Consider the following 26,473-nt stretch of genomic DNA (forward strand, 5'->3'; position numbering starts at 1 on the left):
TCGTCGACTTGGTCATGTTCAACAACCTCTCTCACTCCCTTTGGGGCAAAGATTAACAAAAGCAAACGTGATGCGGTATCAGAAGAGGATGGAAGAGGAATAGGCGAGCAAGGGAGAAAGAGAAAATGAGATAAGTTAACGATTGATCTCCTGCCCCTCCACTTCATCATTCTCCGTCGATATTAGCACTCACGCAGTTGTTTCTAGCTAGTTAGTCAGTCAGTCTTTCAGTGGCAGGTTAGTTGGACAGTTGTTTAGCTGCATACTGCATACGTCAAAATGGTTGCGATGCTGAAGAGGACTCACTCATTTCTAACATTCAGTTTTATCTTTCTCCTGTCACTGGGAATCTGCTATGTAAGTTCAAGTTTTGTTATTCTATTCAAAGTATTTAATTAACTCTCAGTTTTTTTAGGTTATGTTTGGAAGTTGAATGAGAAAGAATCCTGATTCTTGAATCTGAATGTTACATTGATACAGTTGGCGAGTTGTTACATGGCTTTCTTGAGAACTAAGTAAAAATAATATTTACATGCTTTTAAAACAAAAGTTGGGTTGACTAATAATAAGTACCTATGGTTGACGTTAAACATAAGCTTACATTATTATACAGGAAGAGGAAGAATAATCCCATGATGCAGGATTCTTCTATTTCTATCTAGCTTTGAATGCCTTGAAAGTGAAAACTAACTTAGTTGCCGTTTTACCCGTTATTTGGGAGAAATACAGGCACCTACCGTGGCCTACTGTATACAGTGTATTATACTGGAGGCTGAACTCATAGGTGCAACCCCCCCCCCTCAAGAACCCCACCCCAAATTTGGAAAAAATCCAGCTTTTACCCCCATACAAAAAATGTCGTGAATATTGATTAGTAATTTTAAACACTGCCAGCCTTTTATTTGGACCCCCCCAAGACTTCATTTTGAGTCCCCCCCACCCATGAATTTTTCAAAGTCGCTGTCTGCGTCCAAACCCCCCCTCCCTGAGGGCACCCCTGCATGTACTACAAGGTAAAGTCCATTTCAACATTTATTGGAAAGTTCGAAGAACCGGTACCTAAAGTGTCATTCCAGATTTAGATACGTACCCTCCCACAGTGGGGGGGGGCATTGCTTTTCTCTGAGGAGATGAATAAACATGACGACTCCTGGTGTTTTTTTTTTGGCGGGGTCATACCAGGGAGGTTAAATAGATAACGTATCAGGAGTGCGGGCTGTAAAACTACATAAGCCTACCGTACTTCCTGCTTCCTGGTGGTTTTTAGAACTGAAGGTCCTCTCATTTCTATTATCCTCCATCCCTATATACTCTTACGCACTCGGAAGCCCAGAACTTACATGACCAGCAAAAAACTAAGCTAGAAAAATATTTATTACTGTTCATTGGCATGTGTATTTTCAAGTTCAATTAGATTAAACATTGTCGGTAACTGACCTCACAAAACAGATCCCTCGTGTTAATCCAAAATTACTGACGGATAATCAAATTCAGAATACACAATTTCCTGCTTGCTATAAAGCGCTGAGTTCCCTTTACAGCGATACGCTTATTTCAAGCAAATCTAATCATTGATTTACGAGGATTCTCAGTCGAACTCATTTTTATGGATTCATGAGTACCTGAACTACATTCTGACTAATGTACATAAGAAGGAAGGTGTAAATAAGTCTCACAAACAAATATAAAACACTTGGTTAGAGGAAAGTTTTTCTTCAACTATTTTGTACTGTCATTAGTGCATCGTTATCAGAACAGTTTTAATTACTTGAGCTTTAAAATTTATTAACATCGTCAGAAATTCCAGAAATATTTTATCACTACAAGTTATTTTATTTGAATTTAAAACTCTTTTGTACAAAAGACAATATTATTAAGTTCAAAATATGCATCATTGGCCCTTACTAGCCTACAACAGTAGGTAACTACCCAATTAGAATATTATTCTAACTACTTTTACATTTAATAAAAAACTTTTACATTTCACTACTGTAACAGTAGGCAGTACCTAAGTCTATTAACTAAATTCACATTGAAATTTCAACTCTGGATAAGCGATGTTATCCAATGTTTGTAGTGTTATTAAAAATAGGAAATCTATGAATAATCATTCATTTCCTTGCGATCTAAAACAATGATAATAGTGAATATCATAGTACTATCACATAATAATCATTAATTCATAATAGTAAATTATTCTTAAATACTAATATGTTATGTATTAATTTATATTAATATAGTTATGTATTATCCAATGTTGGCCTTATCACACAAATAATAAGAATCTACAAAAAGAACATTGTTTTTCATAGGCCCAATAAACATTGATTTTTGTTTTATTATAACTGAATTTCAATAGGCCTATTGCATTGAAAAATTAACATTCTAAGACATTTATTCTGTCAACCTGAGCAATGTTCTTATTCCAATTCTCAATAATAACAATAACGCTTATTCAAGGCCAATTCCTCATTAATTCTTAGCATCAAACTTCAACTTCATTGAAACTAGAGCTATTGCTATCCAATTCAGAGCTACTGTACCTACCTTTAAAATTATTGTTCAACAAGATTTGTCTATTTGATAGACGTACGGTATAAAATATTAGAGTACGGTTTCGTAATACTTTATATTTCTAGTTTTGAATTACGTAGTTGAAAGCATTGCAATAATTTTACATAATGATCTCATTAAAAATAAAGTAGAATTCTCTAAAATGTCACTAGAGGAGAGGAATGTACCAAAACATTATAATAACCATGTATTTTATCTCATCAGACAGACAGACAGATAAAAGATATTCATTTAAAAAAATGCAATTCACAAAGCAAAAATCTTATGTACTCATTTTCAATATAAAACAACAACAAAGAATAAAACAACCTCATGAATACACTAAGCCAAATAAATCTTTAGAAAATGGTCTGCATGGGCAAAAAATGCCTGTACGTAAACCAGAGTTGCATATTAAAAGTTTTACAGAGAGAAAGGAAACATTAATCTTGATGCATTCAGAACCTTATTGAATATTATTATTACATACAGTGGATAAATTATTGAATAGCTCAAAAAAAGAAGATTAATCAGTGTAATGGTGCATACAGATTTCAAGAACAGTAGACAGGTTGTCACCACCAGCGAATTTATCGGCCAAGGTAGGTGTTATAATTTTTGTTGTGATGATGTTTTCTGCATTGTCCACTCACAGCTGTATTAAACATTTCTTTAATTTCAATTTAAATAAGGATTTCGAGACGGCCTGAAATACTATCTGATGTGGGAAGTGACGAGCCAAGTTACGATACAGAACATGTGAAATATAGAATGAATTGGTTTGTGTAAGAGATCTCTGAAGGGGTATAGCTGTATTCAATAGATTTTTTGCCAGTAATAAATTAGGTACTTGAATTTAAAATTAAGCTACAGTATAATATTAGGAAATAGAAGAAGTTTTGGGCAATAGCCTGTTTTTTCTTTTCCAACTATTATTATATTGGTTGCTCTATCCAATTAATAAATAAATATACTGTAACCTTTTATTACTGGGTGGGGGGTTGTATGCCTCATGGTTGTATGATTTTGATATTATGATATTGAAGAGCTATTGGAGCCATTGGAGAAGGAGTTTTGGGCATATCCTGTTTTTTCTTTTCCAACTATTATTATATTGTTTACTCTATATCCAATTAATAAATATATACTGTAATATTATTGGGTGGGGGTTGTAGGTCCATATTGGATGATTTTGATATTATGATCTTGAAGAGCTATCTATTGAAGACATATTTGAATAAAGTTTCCTGATACAGTTTTCCTCGTCTGACTACTAGTGAAGCTGAAAATAAGAAAGTAGGTAGAGGTACAGTAGTAGTAGCCATTATCCACCAAAAGATTAATCTTTTGTCGGGGGAAGGCTGAGAAACTGGTTTCATCTTGCTACTTGCTAATATATTTTTTCTTAATGTTTGTTTTCATGACTGAGCAATTATCCTTGTAATCGCACACAATAGCATACTTTCTAATTTTGCGTGAGAGTAGCTGTTAGTTGTGTTGGAAGGATTGCTCATTATATTCTATCAAAGCCTGATCTGTTGCAACAATAAATAAGCTTGACATTGTAAATTGACAATGGAAGTTGTTACTTCCTTGTAGATATTCTATAAGAGGTCAATGATGCTATTCAGTAGGATAAAAATGTATAATGTGGATGCAAAGTTCTGGCCTTATCAGCTCAGAAAACTCTAGCCTAAATTAATGTTAACTGCAGAGGTCACACGATAATTTCTTCTTATTCCCTAATCCCTTAAGATAATTCCTTTTTTAAGTTCTAAAAATAAACCTAACATTTTTTTAGATAGGACCCTAATGCCAAGACTACCGAAGTTACTGTAAAAAAAAGTAAATTCGTATGGCTTTTGTTGGTGGGAGTCCCTTGCGGAAAGGTCCCACCGCCTGAATATATAATTATTTAAGCCGTCAATGGGCCTTACTGTAGATTGATCGCTTTACTAATTTCTGATGATCTAAGCTCAGTAAGCTGAATTTAGATACCGTAAGATATGAATTTAGCTTATCCTTTATATTTAAAAAGATATTTGAAAACCTAATAACAGCCAATAATAACGAATAGAAATGGATAATGGCATATAATGGCAATGCTAAAACTTTTCGTATGTTATAAAAAAGTGTCCCACCTATAGTGAGGTTCACGTTATAATGGCAATGGAGAAAGATAGGAGAAAAACTTTGCCGATCCTCTGTCTTTTCAATGCCTTCTATAGACGGTAGCTGATACAGATTTATTGATGTAATATTAACTGTTCATTCTCGTTTAAAATAATCAATTATATTTTATTAAGCAAGAAATTATATTTTCAATATTTATCAAAATAAAATATTTTGTTAATGAACTATTAATTCTACAATGTTGAAAGACGATCTGGCAACAGAGCAGAACGAGAAAGAGATAGCGCTATCCGCTTTGTTGAATGATAGACAAGGATAGCAATACCATTGCTCATCAAACACTGCCATTATAACGTGGACCTCACTAACTATACAAGTATTCTTTATTTCAATTGAAAAAATATCAAGTATCCCTTTAAAAAGAATCAGAAATAAATCATTATCGAGTGATGGCAATACCTACTACTACATCAGGCCCCACAACTGGAGCTCCAATGAGCTATGACGTCATTACATGTAGATCACTGATCTACTGGCGGTAGGCAAGCGAAATAAGAGCGCTGATACTTGTTATTACATCTGATACGGTAACCATCGAAATTTGTATTACGAATTCTATTTTCACGGTCTATTATTTCAATAAATATAGTTTGTTTATCATAAATCTAATATTTGTCTGTGGAAAGTAATGGTGAATGGAGTTTTAAATCATGGGATTCTGTTGTTGTGTACCCAACTGTCGCGGGAATTATCAGAAGACTTCAAAAGTTTCTGTATTTTCTTTTCCGAAAGATGAAACTTTGAAAAGAAAATGGATAGCCTACAAGCGATAAGAAGGAAGAACTTTAATCCTACAAAATCTTCAAAGGTAAGTTATCATATTTTAATTTTAATTGCCTCAAGTTTTCCTGCAAAGGCTGCAAAACAGACATTCATTAATAAGCACCCATAGCTACTTTGAAAAAATCAAAATTCATCATAAGTTTATCATAACAGACAAGCATGTTTTTATTTTTTTGGAATTTTTTTTTTCCGAAAATCTTCAATATGTCTGCATTTTATGCAGAATTACTCTGTAGTTTCTCAACTAATTATGTTTATTCAGTTATTATTTGAAAAATGTTTATCAGTTTAAATATCTATTTTTGTAAGAATATTAAAGTAGATGTGTTGAGAAATTTTTCATCCTAATTCATAAATTTGTTGATCAGTGGAGAGCAGGGATGAGAGGAGAGAAATGGATGACCTTTTCTTGACAGGTTTAATAAAGTTGCACCTTTGTTTCAGGTATGTGAAAAGCACTTTGATGATAGGGATATCATCAAAGTAGTAAGAGCATACAACGAGCATGGAGAAAATCTGGAAGCCAAACTCAATAGAGTCAAGTTGAAAGAAGGTGCAATTCCCAGATTCTTTCCCAATTGCCCAAAACATTGGTCAACTAAATATTCTTCAAGAGAAAGTGCTGAAGAGAGAAGAGAGCGTCAAGAAAACTATCAGTTGAATCAAGTAATTCAGAAAAGTTTGCAATCAAAGAAGAAATACGATGATGAATTTAATTTTAAAAGTTTTATTGAATTATCAAATTTAGTGGATTCAGTGAGAGTTGAAGTACCAAGTGAATGGAGTGTCGTAAAAAAACCAGACAGTGTTCTCTTCTTGATTGTTGAAGCTGTGCCTGTGCCTAACATTGTACTTTCAGCCATGGTGAATTCAGATTTACAGTTTTCATTATTTGTGGGGCAAGTCGAATTAAAAGCAATGAACAATGTAAACTATCCGCGTGATGTAAATGACATCAACGATTTGATTGAAACATTGCATTCATTTACCAAATTCATTCAAAGCTCTAATGGGAGGCCAAATAAAAGTGATTTATTCAGCACAATTGATGGGTGTCTGAGCCAAATTGAGGAATTGGAACTTGCCTCCAACTCGGAAAAATTGAAGTTTATTAAGGAACAATTAAATCTTTTAGATACAAATAAGTTTTCCAACCGTTACTCAACAGAGTTCACCGTTTTATGCAGTATTTTCCATAGCATTTCATCTCATGCTTACAGATACTTGAGAAGTTCGGGCATCATCACATTACCTCATCCGAATACACTTCACAATCTATGCTTGGTTCACAATTCAAATCCAAGTATAGAGCTAACGGATAAAAACTTTCTCAGTTTTACCAAGCGCAAATTCAATCTATTGAATAAAAATGATCTGACTGTTTCATTAATGATTGATGAAATTCATATCAAGCCGTATCTTGACTACACTGGAGGAGGAATTTTGGGCCATGTTTACTTTAGTCAAGACATGGCAAGTTCAGCACATGTCTTTATGATTCAGAGCCTATGTTCTTCTTTCAGAGAAGTGATTTTTATTCTACCAGTGAGAACTATCAAAACAGAAACATTATTTTATTACATAAGAAAAGTTACTGTTGGCCTACAAGAAATAGGTTTCAATGTAATATGTGTAATAAGTGACAACAATGCAATCAATCGCAAAGCTATGTCATTATTCAGTAATCCTCCTAATTTGAGTATTGTGTATCCACATCCTAGTGACAATAGGAAGCCACTTTTCTATTTATTTGACACTGTGCATATTTTGAAATGCATAAGAAACAACTGGATCAATCAAAAGGATACTGAACAAACAATCAAATATCCAGAAATAGAAAGTGATGAGGACACAGTAAATTTAGTTAGTGCTTCATTTGGTTGTTTGAAAAAAGTTTATGATATTGAGAACAAATCAGCAAATGTCATAAAATTTGCACACACATTGTCAATGAAGACACTTTCACCCACGAACTTTGAAAGGCAGTGTGTGAAATTTGTTCTTAATGTTTTCAATGAGCATGTGGTTGAAGGGTTGTTGGCCATTGGAAGATTACATTCAATTGAGCACTGTGATTCAACAGCAGACTTCATCAAGTTCATTTCGAAGTGGTGGAGAATTGTGAATGTTAAAACTATGTTCAAAGACATACGTTTCAAAGATGACTTACAAATGCCTCTTGCTCCTCATCAAGAAAACTTCAAGTTTCTGGAAAAGTTTCTGGATTGGCTTGACGTTTGGAAGCAAAAAAATCTTCAAAAAAACAAATTGACAAAAGAGACACATGAAGCATTAAGTCACACCACTCACGCTCTTCTAGAATTGACAAATTATTAAATCAATGAGCTTAATTTCAATAATATTCTTCCTGGAAAAATTCAAACAGATGCACTAGAAGCACAATTTGGAAAGTATAGAACAATGGCAGGATCACAATACCTGATCTCGTTACGTCAGGTATTTGAGGTGGAATCAAAAATTCGACTGCAAAATCTACTTCCACTAACATTGAAATCCAGCAAATTTGGCAATATTCAAGTTGAATTGAGTGAAGAGGTATTGAATAGTACAAATGATCCTTTAGATCAATCAGTGAGTGGATCAATTCCAAAAAGTTTGAAGACCTTGTCTTTGAAGAAGAGGACTTTGCAAATATTGAAGACAATGTTCCAGTACTCACGTATTTAGCTGGCTATTGTGCAAGAGCGGTGTTAAAAAGTGTGATCACTGCCTCAGTCTCTCGTCCTAGCTGACAAATCATTCATTGTTGAAGAACTGAACTCTGCAAACTATAGTATGATACAAAATATTGACAGAGGTGGATTATCATATCCTAAACCCGAAGTTGTGAATGCCATTATTTTGAATAACATTATAATTCAAAAATTGGTTGAGAAAACCAACGAAAAAGAGTTTCTCCAAGTTGAAGATCAACGGCAATTATCAATGCAACTCACAAAAAAATTGATAGATGAATATGGTTTATTCCAAAGAAGTCTAAATTGTGGAGTGCATAGCAGAGAATTGGTGCTAAATAGTCTTCTGAAGGCATCTACGAACATAATGCCCAAGAACTATGCGAAGATAAAGAACGATAATTTATCAAAAAGCAAATTGAAAAAAAGAAAGTTGAAAACTGTTCAACACTGAAAAGTTTTGATGAGTGAGAAATCGTGTAATAACTTTGGAAGAACTGTACATAAAGTGTGGGACAACAGTTTACATGAAGTGTGAAAGGACAGTGTAAGAGTGTGAAAGGAAAATGTAATTAAAGTTTGAAAGAACAGTGTAAATAATGTGTGGAATAACAGTGTGATAAGAGTGTGAAAGAACAGTGTAAATAAAGTGTGAAAGAACAGTGTAAATAGTGTGTAAAATAACAGTGTAATTGGAGTGTAGAAGATCAGTGTAAATAAAGTGCAAAAGAACTGTTAAACTGATGAATTAAAAAGTAAATGAAATGAAAGTTTTAGAACTGTCCATAAACATCATAAGATGGAAAGGTTTTACCTAACTAGAAAACATTCTCATAATAGGTTTTATTACATAGACAGTCTCATAACAGATTTATTGTCATCCAGGTCTTTGGGAGCCTCTTTTCTGAAAATGAGTTACCTCTGATTTGGTTTACCTTTGCATTATCTCTCCTTTGATTCTGATACAGGATGTTATTAGGTATATTATTTGGTTGTTATTGGGCTGTTATTTGGTTGAGATGAATTCATCAATATCTCTATCACTGAATCAAATATGTCTATTAAGCTGAAAGTATGAGGAAATTATAGCATTAGTCGAATAAAGTGTTTTTATTTTAATAAAATGTCTATTTAATCTGTAGTTTAAATATTATTTCACCCGATAAAAACCGATATAGCAACAAAAGTTGGAGAGCATACAATGATGAGCTAGTATAAACTACTATGATTCTAGGAAGAATCAATCTACATGCTATGACGTCATTAATTAGTTGTGGGGCCTGATGTAGTAGTAGGTATTGGTGATGGTGACATTCTATTATTAAACGTCGCAAATTTATAAAGCAAGAGGTGCTTTGCTCTGCATAGGTTCAGTCTAGTATTCTATCAGTCAAGTATTTCATATTTTCGAAAAAAAAAATTCATTAGTAGTAGGCATATATTTATTTCAATAAATTCATTGGTTAGTTATTCTTGTTTGTAATTTCCCATGATAATTGTATCGCAATTACAAGAATAAAAAGTGTAGCAGATTATTTTGTGACCAAGATAAATATTTATTTTGAAAAATTGTGTCTTTATTATCGATTTTCCTATAAGTCTCATTGATTTTGCAGGCAACCGACTACAAAGTTACCGACCGTGTCTTCTTTGATATGCAAATGGGTGGCAAGGATATCGGAAGAATAGAAATCGGTCTTTTTGGAGAAGATGTGCCGAAAACTGTCCGGAACTTCGTCACTTTAGCCACAACTGGAGTCGATGGAAAGACATACGCCAACTCTCCATTCCACAGAGTCATCAAGAAATTTATGATTCAAGGTAATTAAGGCTTAATTACTACCAAGGTCATTCACCAGTTTATCAGCCTTAAATATTTATCTTATATATTCTATTATAGGTCTACCTCAACAACATTGAATTTCCCATTTCAAATAAAATAAAATAAATTCTTATGGCTTTTGTTGTTGGTGGGGAGTCGAATATTTATCTTTAAATATTGAAGTAGAATATTTAACATTCAAAACTACTGTATTTGATAAATAATTGCAGTTCAATAGGATATTATTATTATTATTATTATTAATTTGTTGCGTTTAGCCGCTTAAGTGAGCAGGGCTCTTGCAGCATGCAACACGTCAAGTTGTAGTATTATTCTATATGCTGGAGTTGCCTCTATCCCCTGATAGCTTCACAGCATTCACCCAATGTGTAGGGTACTCTTTCCAACAGCCTTTGAGTCAGTGTTCTTGAAAGAGTCTTAACATCTAAATCTCTCCATGATGTGGAGAGCTGGTTGAAGAACCTTATTCCAGAATAATACGGTCCTTTCTCGAACAAAGTTGTTCTATGAACTGGGTAATATAGGATGGAATTCTTATTTCGGGTGCCATACGCATGTTGGGATCTGTTTGTTTCAAAATTATTTCCTTTCTCATAACAAATATAATTGCTACCAAGTAATAAAGGGCTGGAACAGTCAGTAGGTTTAAGTTCAATAAAATTGGCTTGCAGGAATCGCGGCCAAAAGGATTAATACCACCAATAGCACGAACTGCTTTATTTTGTATTAGGAAGATCTCCTGCAAATCTGACACGTTGCTACCCCAAAACAGAATACTATAACGAATAAGAGACAAAGCATCCGTGATAGCCTTTGAGCGCTGTCTTTTGATTGGAAATACTTGCTATTCTCTCACGGCAAAAAGAGCGTGCGATAATTTGTTCATCAAAATTAGTGATGAATAGGTTATTAACCTATTGAGTAGGTTATCGCAATAATTGAAATTCTTATTCATTTAAAAGTCAATATTCTTATCATTTATATTTTTATTAATTTCTTAAGGAATATAGCAATAAAATTTTATTAAATTGACATTCCATTGTGAAAGGAGCTATTCAGTGTGATTAAGCTATTGATTTATTATATGACATTATTTGATAGTCTTTTATTCACTTTTAATAGCCTATTGTTATTTGCAACTGATGCTGTAGTGAGATTCACTGTCAGTATTCGTTATTAATAACATCAATGCTTCTCATTCAAGCAATGCTGTCAGTTTAAGATGGATTCCCACATGTCAGTATCAGTGTATTTGTACGGTACAGTGAGAAAGTTATTCCCATAAGTTAGTATGAGACTATTCATACCCACTCGGCCATACTGAGTGCGAACAGGCCAATCACAACTCATAGCAATTATATTTTTATTGTACCGGACACTTAAGCTGGATTCTCACATACCGCCAGTGAATAGTACCTATCTTATGTCACAAGGACGGGAAGGGGCCTTTTGCAGGCGAGAATTATGTTTCTAGTCGAGAATTTCATTCGAGCACTGCAAAAGACATTCACATCCAAGTAACTTACACTATTTTTTGTCATAATAATCTAGAAAAGAATAATTGAAAAACAGAAAGCATTACCTGCTTGTGCTGAAATTACTACATGCATTCTATGAACATAACCTAGTTTACAAGTTTCGAATCAGGAATTTATTGATTGTAGTTGACAAAACTTCCACCTGGAGCGCTAAAAGGCGGTTTTTGTACCAGTTTTGCTGTTCCAAATTCGGAACTATGAAACAGACTCGACTGTAAAGAAAACATATGATTGTATTACAGTATAATATGCTGTAATGAGAATCATATGTTTATTTGTTCTACAATCAGCTGTTTACCGGCTTAATTTCATGGATGTAAAACAGCTGAATCATATGATTCTCATTACAGCATACTCCACTGTGATGAAACCATATGTTTTCTTTACAGTAGAGTATGTTTCCTAGTTCCCAAATAGGAACAGCAAAAATTCCACAAAAAACCGCCTTTTAGTGCTCCAGGTGGAAGTTTTGACAACTAAAATCAAGAAATTCCTGATTCGGAATTTGCAAACTAGGTTATGTTTATAGAATGCATGTAGTAACTTCAGCACAAGCAGGTAATGTTTTCAATTTCACAATTATTCTTCTTGAGATTATTATGACAAAAAATAGTGTACGTTACTTGGACGTGAATGTCTTTTGCAGTGCTTGAATGAAATTCTAGTCTCGGCTAACGCCTCGACTAGAAATATCATTCTCGCCTGCAAAGTGCCCCTTCCCGTCCTTGTGACGTAAGATACGTACTATTTTCGTAAGTTCTAAGGACGGACTATTCATACTTGCTGTGCTGTGCTGAGTGGGAATAGTCCCATTAGAATACATGGGAGTTGTATTTTCATTTTATAGGACACTTACAGTGATACTGGTATGTAGTAATCAAGTTTTAAAGAGGATTTTACTATTTAAATCTTGAACTTATACGAACCAAAATAAAACTTGGAATTTTCTGATTGTTCTCAATTATTATTTATCATGTATATTATTTAATAGAAATCCTTCTATTTTACATGTATCTTTATTCTGTGTTTGATGATTGCAGGAGGTGACATCATCAACGGTGATGGGACTGGCTCAACCAGCATTTACGGTAGAAAATTCGATGACGAAAACTTCAACCTGAAGCACGTTGGACCAGGATTCCTCAGCATGGCTAACTCTGGTAATAAAATGAAGCATGACACTTGAAAAAGAAAATGTCAATCTTTGTAACGATTTGCTGAAACGCATTTGTTTCCAACTTCAAAAACTTTCAGTGTGACCGGAGATTTTAATAATTGTAGCCTACCGTATTTGAATGAAAAATGATAAGCATTTTTACTTTCCTTGGAAAGTGTAAGGAAAGTATTGCTTTCCGAAAAAAATTGAGGTACCCCAATTTGTAAATTTCTATACGTTTCGAGGTCCCCTGAATCCAAAAAAGTGGTTTTTGGTCTGTATGTGTGTGTGTGTGTGGTGTGTGTGTGTGTGTGTGTGTGTGTGTGGTGTGTGTGTGTGTGTGGTGTGTGTGTGTGTGTGTGGTGTGTGTGTGTGTGTGTGTGTGTGTGTGTGTGGTGTGTGTGTGTGTGTGTGTGTGTGTGTGTGCGCGCGTCTATGTCACGATATCTTATCTCCCAATCAACGTAATGACTTGAAATTTGGAACTCAAGGTCCTTACACTATAAGGATCCGACACGAAAAATTTCGATCAAATGCAATTCAAGATGGCGGCTAAAATGGCGAAAATGTTGTCAAAAACAGGGTTTTTCGCGATTTTCTCGAAAATGGCTCCAACGATTCTGATCAAATGTATACCTAAAATAGTCATTGGCAAGCTATATCAACTGCCACAAGTCCCATATCTGTAAAAATCTCAGGAGCTTTGCCCCATCTATGCAAAGTTTGATTTTAGATTTCCAATTATCAGGCCTCAGATGCAATTAAAACGAAAAGTTCCGAATGGAAAAGATTGAGCATGAAAATCTCTACAATTAATATATAATTATTATTTAACGAAAATCCTAAATCCATCTCTACAAAATTAATGTTCAGTAACAATTTCACCTAAAATTGGAAATAAACTCTAAATTTGAGAAAATGTGTTTATTCAATTGCAAATTATTATTGATTCTATTTAATAATTCACTAAGAAGAGATAGCAGACCTCGTGTGTCTCCAGCGTTACTGCCCTGTCACCAGCTGGCTCAAATCTTTGAATAGTAGACATGAGATGCGCGGGAACACTAGCGTCAGGTGATCAATTTTCATAACGGCAAGGAAAGTTGTGTGAGTGCGCCACACCAGATTTTAGTATATTTTTGATAGATAAAAATAGATAATGATGAGGTAGCTTTATTGTCCACTAAGGCCCGGTTGCACAAAAGTCTGAGAATTTTAATCACGAGAACCAATCAGAGAAGGCTTTTTTAAAAATAAGTCTTCTCTGATTTTTCAAATAAGTCTTCTTTTAGTATTTAATCATAGTTCAAATTTAACTGGAGTTTGTGCCACCGAGAATAAAGCTTATTTTACCTTCAATTATTTTTCAGTTATCAAGAATTGATACCGTAATTTGAGTTTATTGTTTGTTAATTGAGGCTGTTGTGTACCGTATGTCTTTTACATTAAATAATGCCGAGTAAGAAAAAAGTTTAATCTTGAATGAAAACGACTTTATGTTGTTAGAACCACTACGGTAATTCATCTAAACAACTCCCTTGTTTCGGATGGACACGATAAGCCGTCGGTCCCGGCTACATAAAAAGCAGTCGTTAGGTCATGTCAGGGGCCCTGAAATTGATCAGTTGTGACCTGAAAACTCTGACACCAGACCTGAGCCAGCCAGGTCACTCGATATTATTATTATTATATAAATAATTTGAGATACTAGTTTCGGTTTGTTACACCATTATCAATCTCTAGTAAACTCCGTTTAATTAGTTTTCATTTATTATGGATATCTACCTTAACAACACGTTCAATGATTAATCTATTTTATTCATTTTGCAGGAAGAAATACAAATGGATGCCAGTTTTTCATCACCACAATTGCTACTCCATGGCTGGACAACAAGCATGTAGTGTTCGGAAAGGTATGTTGTAGAACCAGAGAATTCTCCTCAAAATCAATAATCTCGTTTTCTACCGTTTACTGAAATACATTAAATATTAATTCATTGATTCCATAATTTCCAGATTAGAAATCAATCAGAGTATATGAATTTAGATCTTGATTAGAGGATTATCTTATATTTCACACATAACTCATCACTTCCCAACAATGGTTTATTTATTATTTGTCCTTTGTCTAGAAATAGTATCAATAGTTATGTGCACGATTTCATTGTACTGAAACAATGACTTGGTAGTAGGTTGTTGAACGATCCTCAAGTTCTAGTATGTTAAGAAACTGTAACGTAATTGCATTCTGTCCTTTCCCCTTCAGTTGTTTTGATCGTCCACTTGAGTTTAAGTGGATGATTTGAAGATAACGCTTATCAAAATTGTTTTTATTAAAACACTGTTGAGATCGATGTGATTAGTAGAGACTTTGCTTTGAAGTTGCAAAATTTTAATAATATACAAAGGTTTTTATTTGTATAGAGATCCTAACGTAGTTTTTACGTCATAATATAGAGCTTGGTGGGTAGTATAGTAGTATATTACTATGGTAGTATAGTATAGATACTACTTCAGAGGGTTTGAATCATTGAGATTTCATTTCTCTATTTAAAATGATTTAAATAAATCCCTATTTTTGTGTTCAATGGCAAAACGTTTTTTGTTGAATCAATTATTGGAAATGTATCTACCGCTTTATTATCCTACCATATGCGTCGTTTACACGATGCCAGAAGATAGTTGACCTGCATGAGCTAGTAATAGGCTACTCTTGTTAACATTAATGTGACTTCAATTTAGTTAAAAATGCAAGTCTATATTACCATTTCTAGATATAATTGTAAACTGGTTAACAGATTAACTAAGATATTTTCTAATAATGTATTCAACGTATTTCATCCTTGGAAACATAAAATTGCAACAATCAGATGACTAATATTCATTAACTAACTTAGATATGAATATCGGGGACCGAGCTTCGCTCTGGAGTACAAAAGCTTAAAAAATGTATTACGAAAGAAGAAATTATAATAGCATTCATACAGAAATGTTCTATCTAATCACAGTAAATTGAGATTAATACCCAGAGGAATGCAAAAATTTACCTCACAAAGGCCCAGTTGCACAAAAGCCGGTTAAATTTTAATCCTGATAACTTCACGTTAACCAAATCAGAGAAGACCATTTCAAAAATCTGGTGTGGCGCACTCACTCAACTTTCCTTGCCGTTATGAAAATTGATCACCTGACGCTAGTGTTACCGCGCATCTCAAATCTACTATTCAAAGAAATGAGCCAGCTGGTGACAGGACAATAACGCTGGTTACACACGAGATCTGCTATCTCTTCATAGTGAATGATTTAATAGAATCAACAGTTGCCAACAGTTTGCAATTGAATAATCACATTTTCTCAAATTTCAAGCTTATTTTCAATTTTAGGTGAATATGTCACTGGTCATTAATTGAAGAGATTTTCATGCTCAATATTTTCCACTTGAATTTTTTCGTTCAAATTATATCTGAGACCTGATAATTGGAGATCTAGAATCAAACTTTGCATAGATGGGGCGAAGCTCCTGAAATTTTTACAGATATGGGACTTGTTGCAGTTGATAGAGCTTATTAATGACTATTCCAGGTTTAAATTTGGTCAAAATCGTTGGAACCGTTTTCGAGAAAATCGCAAAAACCCTGTTTTTGACAACATTTTCGCAATTTTAGCTGCCATCTTGAATTGCATTTGATCGAAATTTTTCGTGTCGGATCCTTATAGTGTAAGGACCTTAAGTTCCAAATTTCAAGTCATTCCGTTAATTGGGAGATGAGATATCGTGTACACAGACGCGCGCACACGCACACACACACACACACAGACCAATACCCAAAAACCACTTTTTTGGACTCAGGAGACCTTGAAACGTATAGAAATTTGGAAATTGGGGTATCTTAATTTTTTTCGGAAAGCAATACTTTCCTTACCTATGGTAATAGGGCAAGGAAAGTAAAAATATGGATCTACTGGAATTAATCAGGATTGAAAATAACCCGGCTTTTTGCAACCGGCATCAAGTACCTGATTGAATGATTACAAAAGTTCAACAGCTGAGTCATAATTTTGATACAATCCCACACACATGAACTCGCTAACTCACTTCCATCACCAACAGATAACGGAATAATAATTATTATCAGCTGTTTTTCCAAGGATGAATAATAATTCGAATCTTTATTAAAAACCTACTATGCTCTGAAATTCGTGAGAATCGTTAGAGCCGTTTTCGAGATCCGGTGAAATACAAACATGTAAACATATACACATCTAAACATATAAACAGAAGCTGCTCGTTTAATAGTATAGGATTAATCAAATTGAATTGAATGAATTATCTATCAAATAAAGATCGAACATTTCAATTCATTAGGGGTGCAATCGAATCTTTATATTATAAACCTACTATGTTCTGAATTTCGTGAGAATCGTTAGAGCCATTTTCGAGATCCGGTGAAATACAAACATATAAACATATTCACATCTAAACATATAAACAGAAGCTGCTTGTTTAATAGTATAGGATTAATCAAGTTGAATTTTATGAATTATCTATCAAATAAAGATCGAACATTTCATTTCCTGGCTTATTCTTCTCGGTGTTTGATAACACTCTTATGCTGGATTCTCACATATCAGTATTAGTGAACATGACCAACACACTGAAAATATAATCCCCTTAAGTTCTAATTGGACTATTCCCATTCATCCCGGCCGAGCGAGCATCAATAGTCGTTCCATTAGAACCTTTGGGAATAATATTCTTACTGTACCTCACTGATCTCACTGATACTGGAATGTGGTAATCCAGCTTAAAATTTTCCATTATGGAGTATATAATCAACAATTGTCTATTGAAATGATTATTAATATAGATTTTTCTTAAAATGTTGCAGGTGATCAAGGGCCAAAACGTTGTGCATACCATTGAGCAGGCAAAAACCAACACCAATGACCAGCCATTGGAGAGAGTCATCATCAAGGCCAGTGGTAGCATCCCCACTCCCGAGCCATACACAATCACCGACAACATCTACGAGTAATAACTCTGTTATTTTCATTTCTCATTGTCGTTGAAAGCACAAAACCCCTGCCACTATCCTACGCTTATATTTTGAGCTCAATTATTATCTCGGGTACAATTTTATTTTTTTACTGAGTCGTAGAATTATCAGTCAATTGTGATAGTGTTCTTGTGTGTTTGTCAGAAAGTAAAACGTATAAATATCAGTGCTTCAATTTATTTTTTCCCTGTAGAATGTTAAGATTGCAAGAAAATGTCACTGAATTATAAGATTTGAAATTTTGTTGAGTTACTCAAGAAACGTTTCTAAGAATATGGTACTTGGCCTGTAATTTATTTTTTCCACTTGGTAAAAACAGTGAAGACTCACTAATTTGAAACTCAAAGGACTGTGGAAAGTTTTTAATCAACGAATCCTAGGAAATTAGACAGTTAGATTTACTATTATCGTCAGATATTTGAGTTATTGAAAATTTTCAGTTGAAAAGTTTGAATTGATAAGATTTCAGTATCAGTTTTGTAGATAATGCTTACATTTTAATATATTGAAATACTTGAATTTATTCAAGACTTATGAATTAGAATACTTGAGAAAAATACTTATGTACTTTTATTGGTTTTACTAGACAATTCTTATGTTAAAGACCTCTTGTTTGTAAGCGTATTGTTGGAAACCGTTCTTCAGGTAGCTACCGTCAGTTAGCTAAATACCTACCGTACCTACTTTTAGCTTTCTTTTGTATTAGTACAAAAGCTTCTAATAAGAGATTTCATTAATAGTAATAATGACTACTACTACTAATAATAATAATACTATTGAGTAGGCTATGGCTACTATCAAGTACCGTAGCTATTCTGAGCATATATGAATAAATAGCTAATATAAATCATATCAAAAATGCATTATCATCATCATCACCATCGATAGAAACATCATTTGTTCAGTATGCTAATGTAAATATTAGTGTTAATTGTAATGAGTGAAATTTTGAATTATGCTTGTAGTGATACGTGTGGAATTAGCACTAAACGTGACTGCACCTTAATATCCATAGGCGCCGACTCCATGGGGCCCAAGGGGCTCGAGCCCCCCCAAAAATTTAGTTGAGGGGGCGGAGCCCCCCCAATAATTTGTTGAGAAGGATAATTACATTTTGCTTGTAAGTTTAAAGCATCGCGTGATACGCTACTATAAACTCTTTAAACAGTACTAAACCAATTACTCTCAACACAATGTCATACTGTGTTGTGCTTTTACGAACTTAATACGATGTAAAACTGAGTAAGTTTAGCCAAAGAGATGAGTGTTGAAGCATGAGGGTAAGGGGAGTCATAGATAGTTATAAGAATTTGGAACTGTGCTGCGACGCGAACCACTGTTATTGTTATTGTCTACTTGTTATTGTTATTGTCTAGAAGGCGTAGAGGGCGACGACCCGGTAAGTCAAACAACCCACCCCTCCCCGCACACTCATGCCAAAAATTGCGCCACTGCTCCTGCACTCACTCTAGCAGTGTGTCCAGCCGTAGTACATTTTGCGAGGGATATTTTGATAATTAGTACTTAATTTTTCCCGGGCTGGACACACTGCATTCTAGTCTGTCTTGTGTTGTGTAGTTGTGATAGTTGGCTAGTTGGTTTATATGAGACTCCTAATACCGAAGCACAAACTCTTTTCAAAATTGTTAAGGACATTTTTGCGCGGCTTAATTTACCTATTGAAAAATTGAGAGGACAGTGCTATGATGGAGCGGCAAACATGAGAGGAAGATTTAAAGGCCTGCAAAAGTTACTTTTGGATATTCAGCCCCAGGCACACTACGTGCACTGTACAGCCCATAGTTTGAACTTAGCAGTGCAGGACAGCCTTTCTTGCCTCCCATGCATGAGGGATGTTATGGCCTTAGCCAAAGATCTAATAAATACAGTTAAGGAATCTAACAAAAGAATCAATTTATTTAGAAACATACGCCTCGAAAGTGAAAATGATCAAGCCAATCTTCGACCACTTTGCCCGACCCGATGGACAATGCGAGCTTCAAGTATACAGAGGATTTTGAAAAACTATGAAGATCTCCTACAGTTTTTTGAGATATTTTCCTCAACAGACAAAACTGAAGCAGGTTATAAATGTGCGGGTTTTCTTGAATCTATGATACTGTTCAGGACTTATTTATTTTTGAATTTATATTGCCATGTAATGAACGTAGTAGAAGAAGTTAACGAAAACATTCAGAGCCCTCATCTAAGTGTAACTGAAGTGGAAGGCATGTTTAAAGGATTGATTAGCATTTTAGATGATAAGCGAGATGGCTTTGAGGAGTTTTGGAAGTCGTGCTTAAAAAACAAATTTTCACAAGTAGAAGAGCCTGTGATTCCAAGGAAACGGCGCGTTCCAAATAGATATGAAAACGACGGAGCCAGCTCACCACATAACTTCAACACCCCAAAGGACTACTTCAAAGCTCTCTACATCGAGGTGTGTGAAACGGTGCGATCTTGCATCAAAGAACGCTTTGAGTCCACGGGCTTGTCGCGGCTCGTTGCGGTCGAAAAAGAGTTTTTGAGTGTGTTAGTGGCGAACGAAGAAGGTTCAAGTTTCGAACAGTCGAAAGATTTTTTAAAAATGACCTGGATGTTGAAAGGTTGCAAATACATCTAAACATGTTAGCCGATATTAATAGGCAAAATAATTTAAAAATGAAATCAATGCGTGATGTAAGGAAATATCTTTCACAAGAGCCAGCCATTAAAAAAATGCTGTCAGAAGTGGTTAAAGTGATCAAGCTTCTTCAAGTAGTGCCAATTTCGTCGGCAACGGCAGAACGCTCTTTTAGTGCACTCCGTCGACTGAAGACGTATCTGAGATCAACAATGGGACAGAAACGGCTGAACAATTTAGCAGTCCTTCACGCCCACCGTGATGTCCTGGACGAAGTTCACTTGAGCACGGTGATGAACGAGTTTATAAGCAGCAATGAACTCAGAAGGCATACTTTTTCAATGGTATAAGGAGAAGGACATTGGCCAATCAATGGATATGTATGTAAGTTAAACTGAATTAAATACAGTAATTATTTTATTCTTCATACTCTCTGTATTTTAAGTAAGTAGACCTAGGCTTTTTATCTTCTGAAAATTGGCTTTTCGAGTAATATTAGATATTCTTTATGCTATTTTTAGTTCATTAATTTTGCTCATTTTTATTTTATTTTAGTGTGAAAGAGTAAAATGTGATTTGTTTCTGCCTATATTCTTTATACTGCATAATTAAATACAGCGTTTTAGGTCTTATAAATTCAAAATTGGTCCATGATTTAGGGACATTGGCCAACCAATCAATATGTATATATACATATTGGGTTAAATACAGTAATTTATTCTTCATACTCTCTGTATTTTTAATAAATAGAAAGAAGTAAGCTTTTTTCTTCCATAAATTTGACTTTTTGAAAAATATTTTATACCAGTAGTTAAATAAAGCATTTCTAGGCCTTATAAATTTTAAAAAAAATTTGTTGGGGGGGGGGGGTTGGCGGACCACCCGGTTAGGGCCCCCCCAATAATTTTGACAAGTCGGCGCCTATGTTAATATCATTTGAAGCTGTATTTTAAACCCTTGGGCAGTTTGAGTGTTGATAACACTATAAGAATGGGTGAGTAGTAGAATAGAATAATATTTAGTGTAACCACTTCCTAGATCATCAGAAGCATTACCTTCTTCACAAATAACAAAATTAATTGCAATATTTAAAAGTACATAATACTAACACAATTCAAAAATTAAGAAAATAATTTAGTCAACTCCAGTGCTAATATTTCAGTAGTCAAAAGATTACTCAAAATTTAGTTATATAGCAAAGAGGATCGTAATAGCTTGTATTACAACTACAAGGCCCGATTGCAAAAGAGCCGGTTAAATTTCAACCGTGATTAATTTCACGAGAACCAATTAGAGAAGGCTTTTTGAAGAGACAGCTTCTCTGATTGGTTTTCGTGGAATTAATTACGATTAAAATTTTACCGGCTTTTGTGCATCCGCCACTAAAAGCTACTTCGATCCTGTTTGGTAGTAGTATAAGAATAGTATTTCATTTTCAGTCTTCCTCTAGCAAGATGGATATTTACAAACTTAGCATAGGAAGTATTTCTGCAGTACGTTCCTCCATAATCGTACTGGTTTGAACTTGAAAATTGAGATTGTATGTTGTCATACATTACATTACACGGTCTAACCAAGCTACTTGTAGATCTTCACTACTAGACTAGTAACACTAGTTCTACATAATATAGTCAAATACTACTTTTATAATGGTGACAGCATATTATTTAGTGACTGCTATTCATTGATATTATTTATAAAGAATTCGGACAGTTTCAAGTGTATCTCATAAAGAAAGTCGAGACAGTAGTACCGTTCAGTAGGGTACGCGACTAGGTGCCACCCCGACTACTTGTCCCTTGTGGTTTTAAGGGGACAAGTAGACGTGAGCCATCCCCGTCTACTTGTCTCCTTTCTGAGGAGGTGACAACTAGTCGGGGGGACACCCTGTCGCGGGAGGGTGCGAGGTGTCAAGTTGTCGTTTATGGTCATGACTAGTTGGCACCTCCGGTCCAGTAGGTGTCAAGTAATCGGGGTGACAACTTGGCGGCAATGGTACTTTTTTACGAGGGTACAAGTAGTCGTTTACGGTCACGACAACCTATCCCCTCGACTCCACAATAAATCACCATTCTGGATGGCTCTTCATTTGAAAGTTGGAAAATGAAGCCTAACTACTATCAAGTTCTATATGAAAAGGCATTGAGATTCCTAATTTTGATATAATAAGATATTTTCAACATCATGTCTTCGTGAGTGAGCCTTTTCAACCATGGTGCAATCAAGAATAAGTATAGAAACAGACTGAATGTTGAAAGAGCCTCAAAATATTTGTCTAGTATTAGTGAGAAGTTATTTGTAATCTTGAGTAATCAATAAATTCTAAACCGGTTTCATTAATAAGCTCATTTTTATATTTGATACGTTTCCATATGATTAACCACATGTATTATATATACACATATATAACTTGTAAGCCCCCCAAAGAATTCGCGTGCAAACTAGTAATAATTGTCAGCTTAGGCAATCCTGAAAGAATATTTCAACGAGAAAACGACAGTGTTGATGAAATCTTTAAATGAAAAATTAGTAGTTTAAGTCTAGAATCTGGTATGAACAATCCTTTTAGGGTGTGAGCACGAACTAAGAGGGAATTTTTTGAAACGTTAAATTCAAGGGTGGTTTGAAGAAATTGAAGTTCTGCTCTGAGCATTAAGAAAGCTATTCTGAGACTGAACTACCTAGACTATATTTTTCCAAATTATCACCTTACAGCTGATTTTTTCTGCTATTCCTGGAAGCAATTTCACAGTATCATCTCCAAAACTCCAGCATTACAATACAATGTATTGTCATATAATATGGAATGAGGTTTTTTTAGGAATTGCATAAAATCACTTATCATGATTAAATAGCAATTGAATAATATTTCATGTCTCAGTTGATAACGAGACTGATAGCTTCATCTGCCATATCATTGATGGATGAAAATTTGACTGTCCAAGCATTAGGCTTAATTTACTCGTAAACGGCGCGTCTGACGGGAAAATATAGCTGAACAAAATGTGTTTAGAATTGTGTTCTACATCTGGTTCAGTCATCAAAAGGGCTTATTATTCATTTTTTTCTGTTTTCAACCAACTCGAAAAAAATTGTCCTAAAAATAACAAAGACGGCGAATATCTCCCGAACCGTGCGTTTGACAGGACCAAATGTTACTGGACCAAAAGTGCTTAGAATTCAATTCTACATCATAACCAGTAAAAAAATTACTTGATCCTCCTCCCTACGCCGCGGGGGTGTAATTTGTGCCAACTGGTGCTCTGTAGGTGACAAGTAGTCAGGGTGACACCTAGACGCCAGCGTGCAAGGTGTCATGTAGACGTGAGCCATCCCCGTCTACTTGTCTCCTTTCTAAGGAGGTGACAACTAGTCGGGGGGACACCCTGACGCGAGGGTGCGAGGTGTCAAGTTGTCGTTTACGGTCATGACTAGTTGGCACCTTTGGTCCAGTAGGTGTCAAGTAGTCGGGGGGAAAACTTGACGGCAACCCGTTCAGTAGACCCAACTAATAATGACGCCCAGTAACTTTTTGTTCATTGTATAATGATGGGATTCTGGACAGTTGCTACTGCCTCCTTGTGCATAGATGTGAACGCCATTACTGGCTGCAACTATTGTCTCCAAAAAATTCTCTCAGCTTTTCTCTATTCTACAATTCGTATCCTTTTTCCCAAGTTCCAATAACTATTTAATGAAAATCCTGTAATATTATACCATCTTCTTATTTCCTTAACAGTATAATAATTTCTCAATCATCCTATATTCAAGTTTTTATATTTTCTTACTTTTCGGTATTTTAAAATTGTGTCATTCATTTTATTTGATTGCCTACATCTAATTTATGCCTACATTTAATGTAATTTATTTTACCTATATGTTTAAATTTTATATTAACTCACTCTTTGTTGTTTTTCCATGCTGCAGTCTTATGACATGGATAAAAGCTTCTCTAGTACCAGTGGGAATGTCGTTTACCATTTTAGCAATTTTCCATTATTTCATAAGAAAACTTGATTTGCATTGCAAATCTGATTGAATATGTACTCTCAATATATTCGGTGTATTTTGCCCAATTTAATTGTAAAATCAATTAAATAATCTTAATGGTTTTTATAATAATAATTTTCAATTCTTAGTTTCCTTTACGGCAATTTTATCTTCAGACAGATTTGTGTTGGAGGCTACTGTATTTTAAATAAAAAAAACTATTGATTGTCAATTTGTATTGTCTATATATTATTTTTCAATATATTTTTTGATATATCTTTGTCCTAGGCTAACTGTCTATATACATCATTAGTGTCAGTATAAAATTCAGTAGGCTACATTATCATGATCAACATCATCTATAGAATCTATACAGTTTACAGTATTGTATAGATTCTCCACTGAGAACTTGAGAAGCCGAAATGATTTTCCTTTTCTTATATCGAGATTATCAATTGCTCATCTTCCATTTTCGAATAAACTTGAACATACGTTGTATAAAGTACCGTTTATCCTACAGTATGTACTATACATCTATTCTTGTATAGCCTACTATACTATAATGAAGTCCACTTAAAATGGCAGTGTTTGATTAGCAATGGTATTGCTATCCTTGTCTATCATTCAACAAAACAGATAGCGCTATCTCTTTCTCGCTTTGCTCTGTTGCTAGATAGTCTTTTAACAATTTAGAATTACTAAATAATTATCAAAATATTTCATCTTAATTATGAAAATTCATCATGAAATTATTGAAAAATATAACTTATTATTTTAAACGAGAATGAACATTAATATTAGGCTACATCAATAAACTTGTATCAGCTACCGTCTACACAAGGCATTGACAAGACAGAGGTTCGGCAACGTTTTTCTCGTATCTTTCACCGTGTCATTATAACGTGGACCTCACTTAACTACAATGTGAGATAGCATACTAATTTCATTGTTGATTTGATTAAATCGTTTGAAGTATAGCCTAAGTTCAAACTATTTATATTTTACTTGCAATAGGATACTTACACACGAAGCATATTTGTGAAGCTGTTTAAAGGTAAGTTCAATTCTTCAGTCTTTATAGTAGCCTACTAATTACCGGTACCTATGCTATTATAGCTTATCTCAGTTACAGTTAATCCTATATGAGCGCACTGCATATAGATCTATATTGACTTAATTTACAAAATTATGCGCTCTCTAATTTTTTAGAAAGTGGACGAAATATTAATTTTTCGAATCTGGACTATATTAGTTTCTATTAAAATAAAAGCTATGACCTTTATATAGGCCTTAAAACAAAGCATCAGGCTTGAAATTCCTGTGTTATTATATAAGCGGGGGATGAACTATAAAATAATTAATGCCTTATTTAACCAGAGACAAGAAATAATAATTATATAGGATGGAGATTTATTATATTATTATATATAGTGTATACCTCCTATACGGTACACAACTTAGGCGGGATGCACACCGGAGAAAACGCATTTCGTGAAGCCCTCTTTCATGAAACTTGTTTCATGCAATCCGTTTCACTCGCGCATGCATACAAAAGAAACGTTCCCTGCTTAATCTTATCAGTCGATTGCGACCAACTTTCGTTTCACGTTTCCTGGAACTTTTTTCTCTGGTGTGCATCCTGCTTATCCTATAATATCTATGATTTAACTTAGTACCGTATGGTAGGTACTTTAAGTTCATAAATAATGTAATAATTACAGAAACTACAAGGAAACGTAAAACTTCAATATAGGCTAATACAGAATAATTTATTCTTAATTTTTGTTAATATTTTCACAACTTTTCCTATATGCCAACAAAAGAAAATGGAAACGCATTTTTACGCTTTGCAGTTCACACTTTTCCCAGAAAAACCTATGTTTTGAATTTCTACCGCTGAAATGCATGATCATGATTTGCTATTTTTATAATATATCATGTGATTATGAATTTTTTAATGAATAATAGTAGATAGCATGTGGATATGTTCTAAAAATATAATTTAAACATCTCAATTCTCAATTTTGTTTAAAAGTAGTTT

General features: G+C 34.3%; 1 protein-coding gene across 3 annotated transcripts; it reads left to right on the forward strand.

The window, feature by feature from the left end:
• LOC111043670 (peptidyl-prolyl cis-trans isomerase 6) lies at window positions 1-24,554 on the forward strand. 3 transcript variants are annotated; one of them, XM_039423278.1, is made up of 7 exons: window positions 1-357; window positions 9,842-10,046; window positions 12,647-12,766; window positions 14,593-14,675; window positions 17,652-17,794; window positions 18,785-18,821; window positions 21,370-21,387. In XM_039423278.1, the coding sequence occupies exons 1-7, from the start codon at window positions 280-282 to the stop codon at window positions 21,370-21,372; spliced, it is 669 nt and encodes a 222-aa protein (XP_039279212.1). In that variant the 5' UTR covers window positions 1-279; the 3' UTR covers window positions 21,373-21,387. The 3 variants fall into 3 exon arrangements, with proteins under 3 accessions (XP_039279212.1, XP_039279209.1, XP_039279211.1); XM_039423275.1 differs by lacking the exons at window positions 18,785-18,821; window positions 21,370-21,387 and adding an exon at window positions 24,370-24,554; XM_039423277.1 differs by lacking the exon at window positions 21,370-21,387 and having other exon boundaries at window positions 18,785-19,402.
• The last annotated feature ends 1,919 nt before the right edge of the window (window positions 24,555-26,473 follow it).

Source organism: Nilaparvata lugens, chromosome 3 (genome assembly GCF_014356525.2).
Source record: "Nilaparvata lugens isolate BPH chromosome 3, ASM1435652v1, whole genome shotgun sequence".
NCBI lineage: Eukaryota > Metazoa > Arthropoda > Insecta > Hemiptera > Delphacidae > Nilaparvata > Nilaparvata lugens.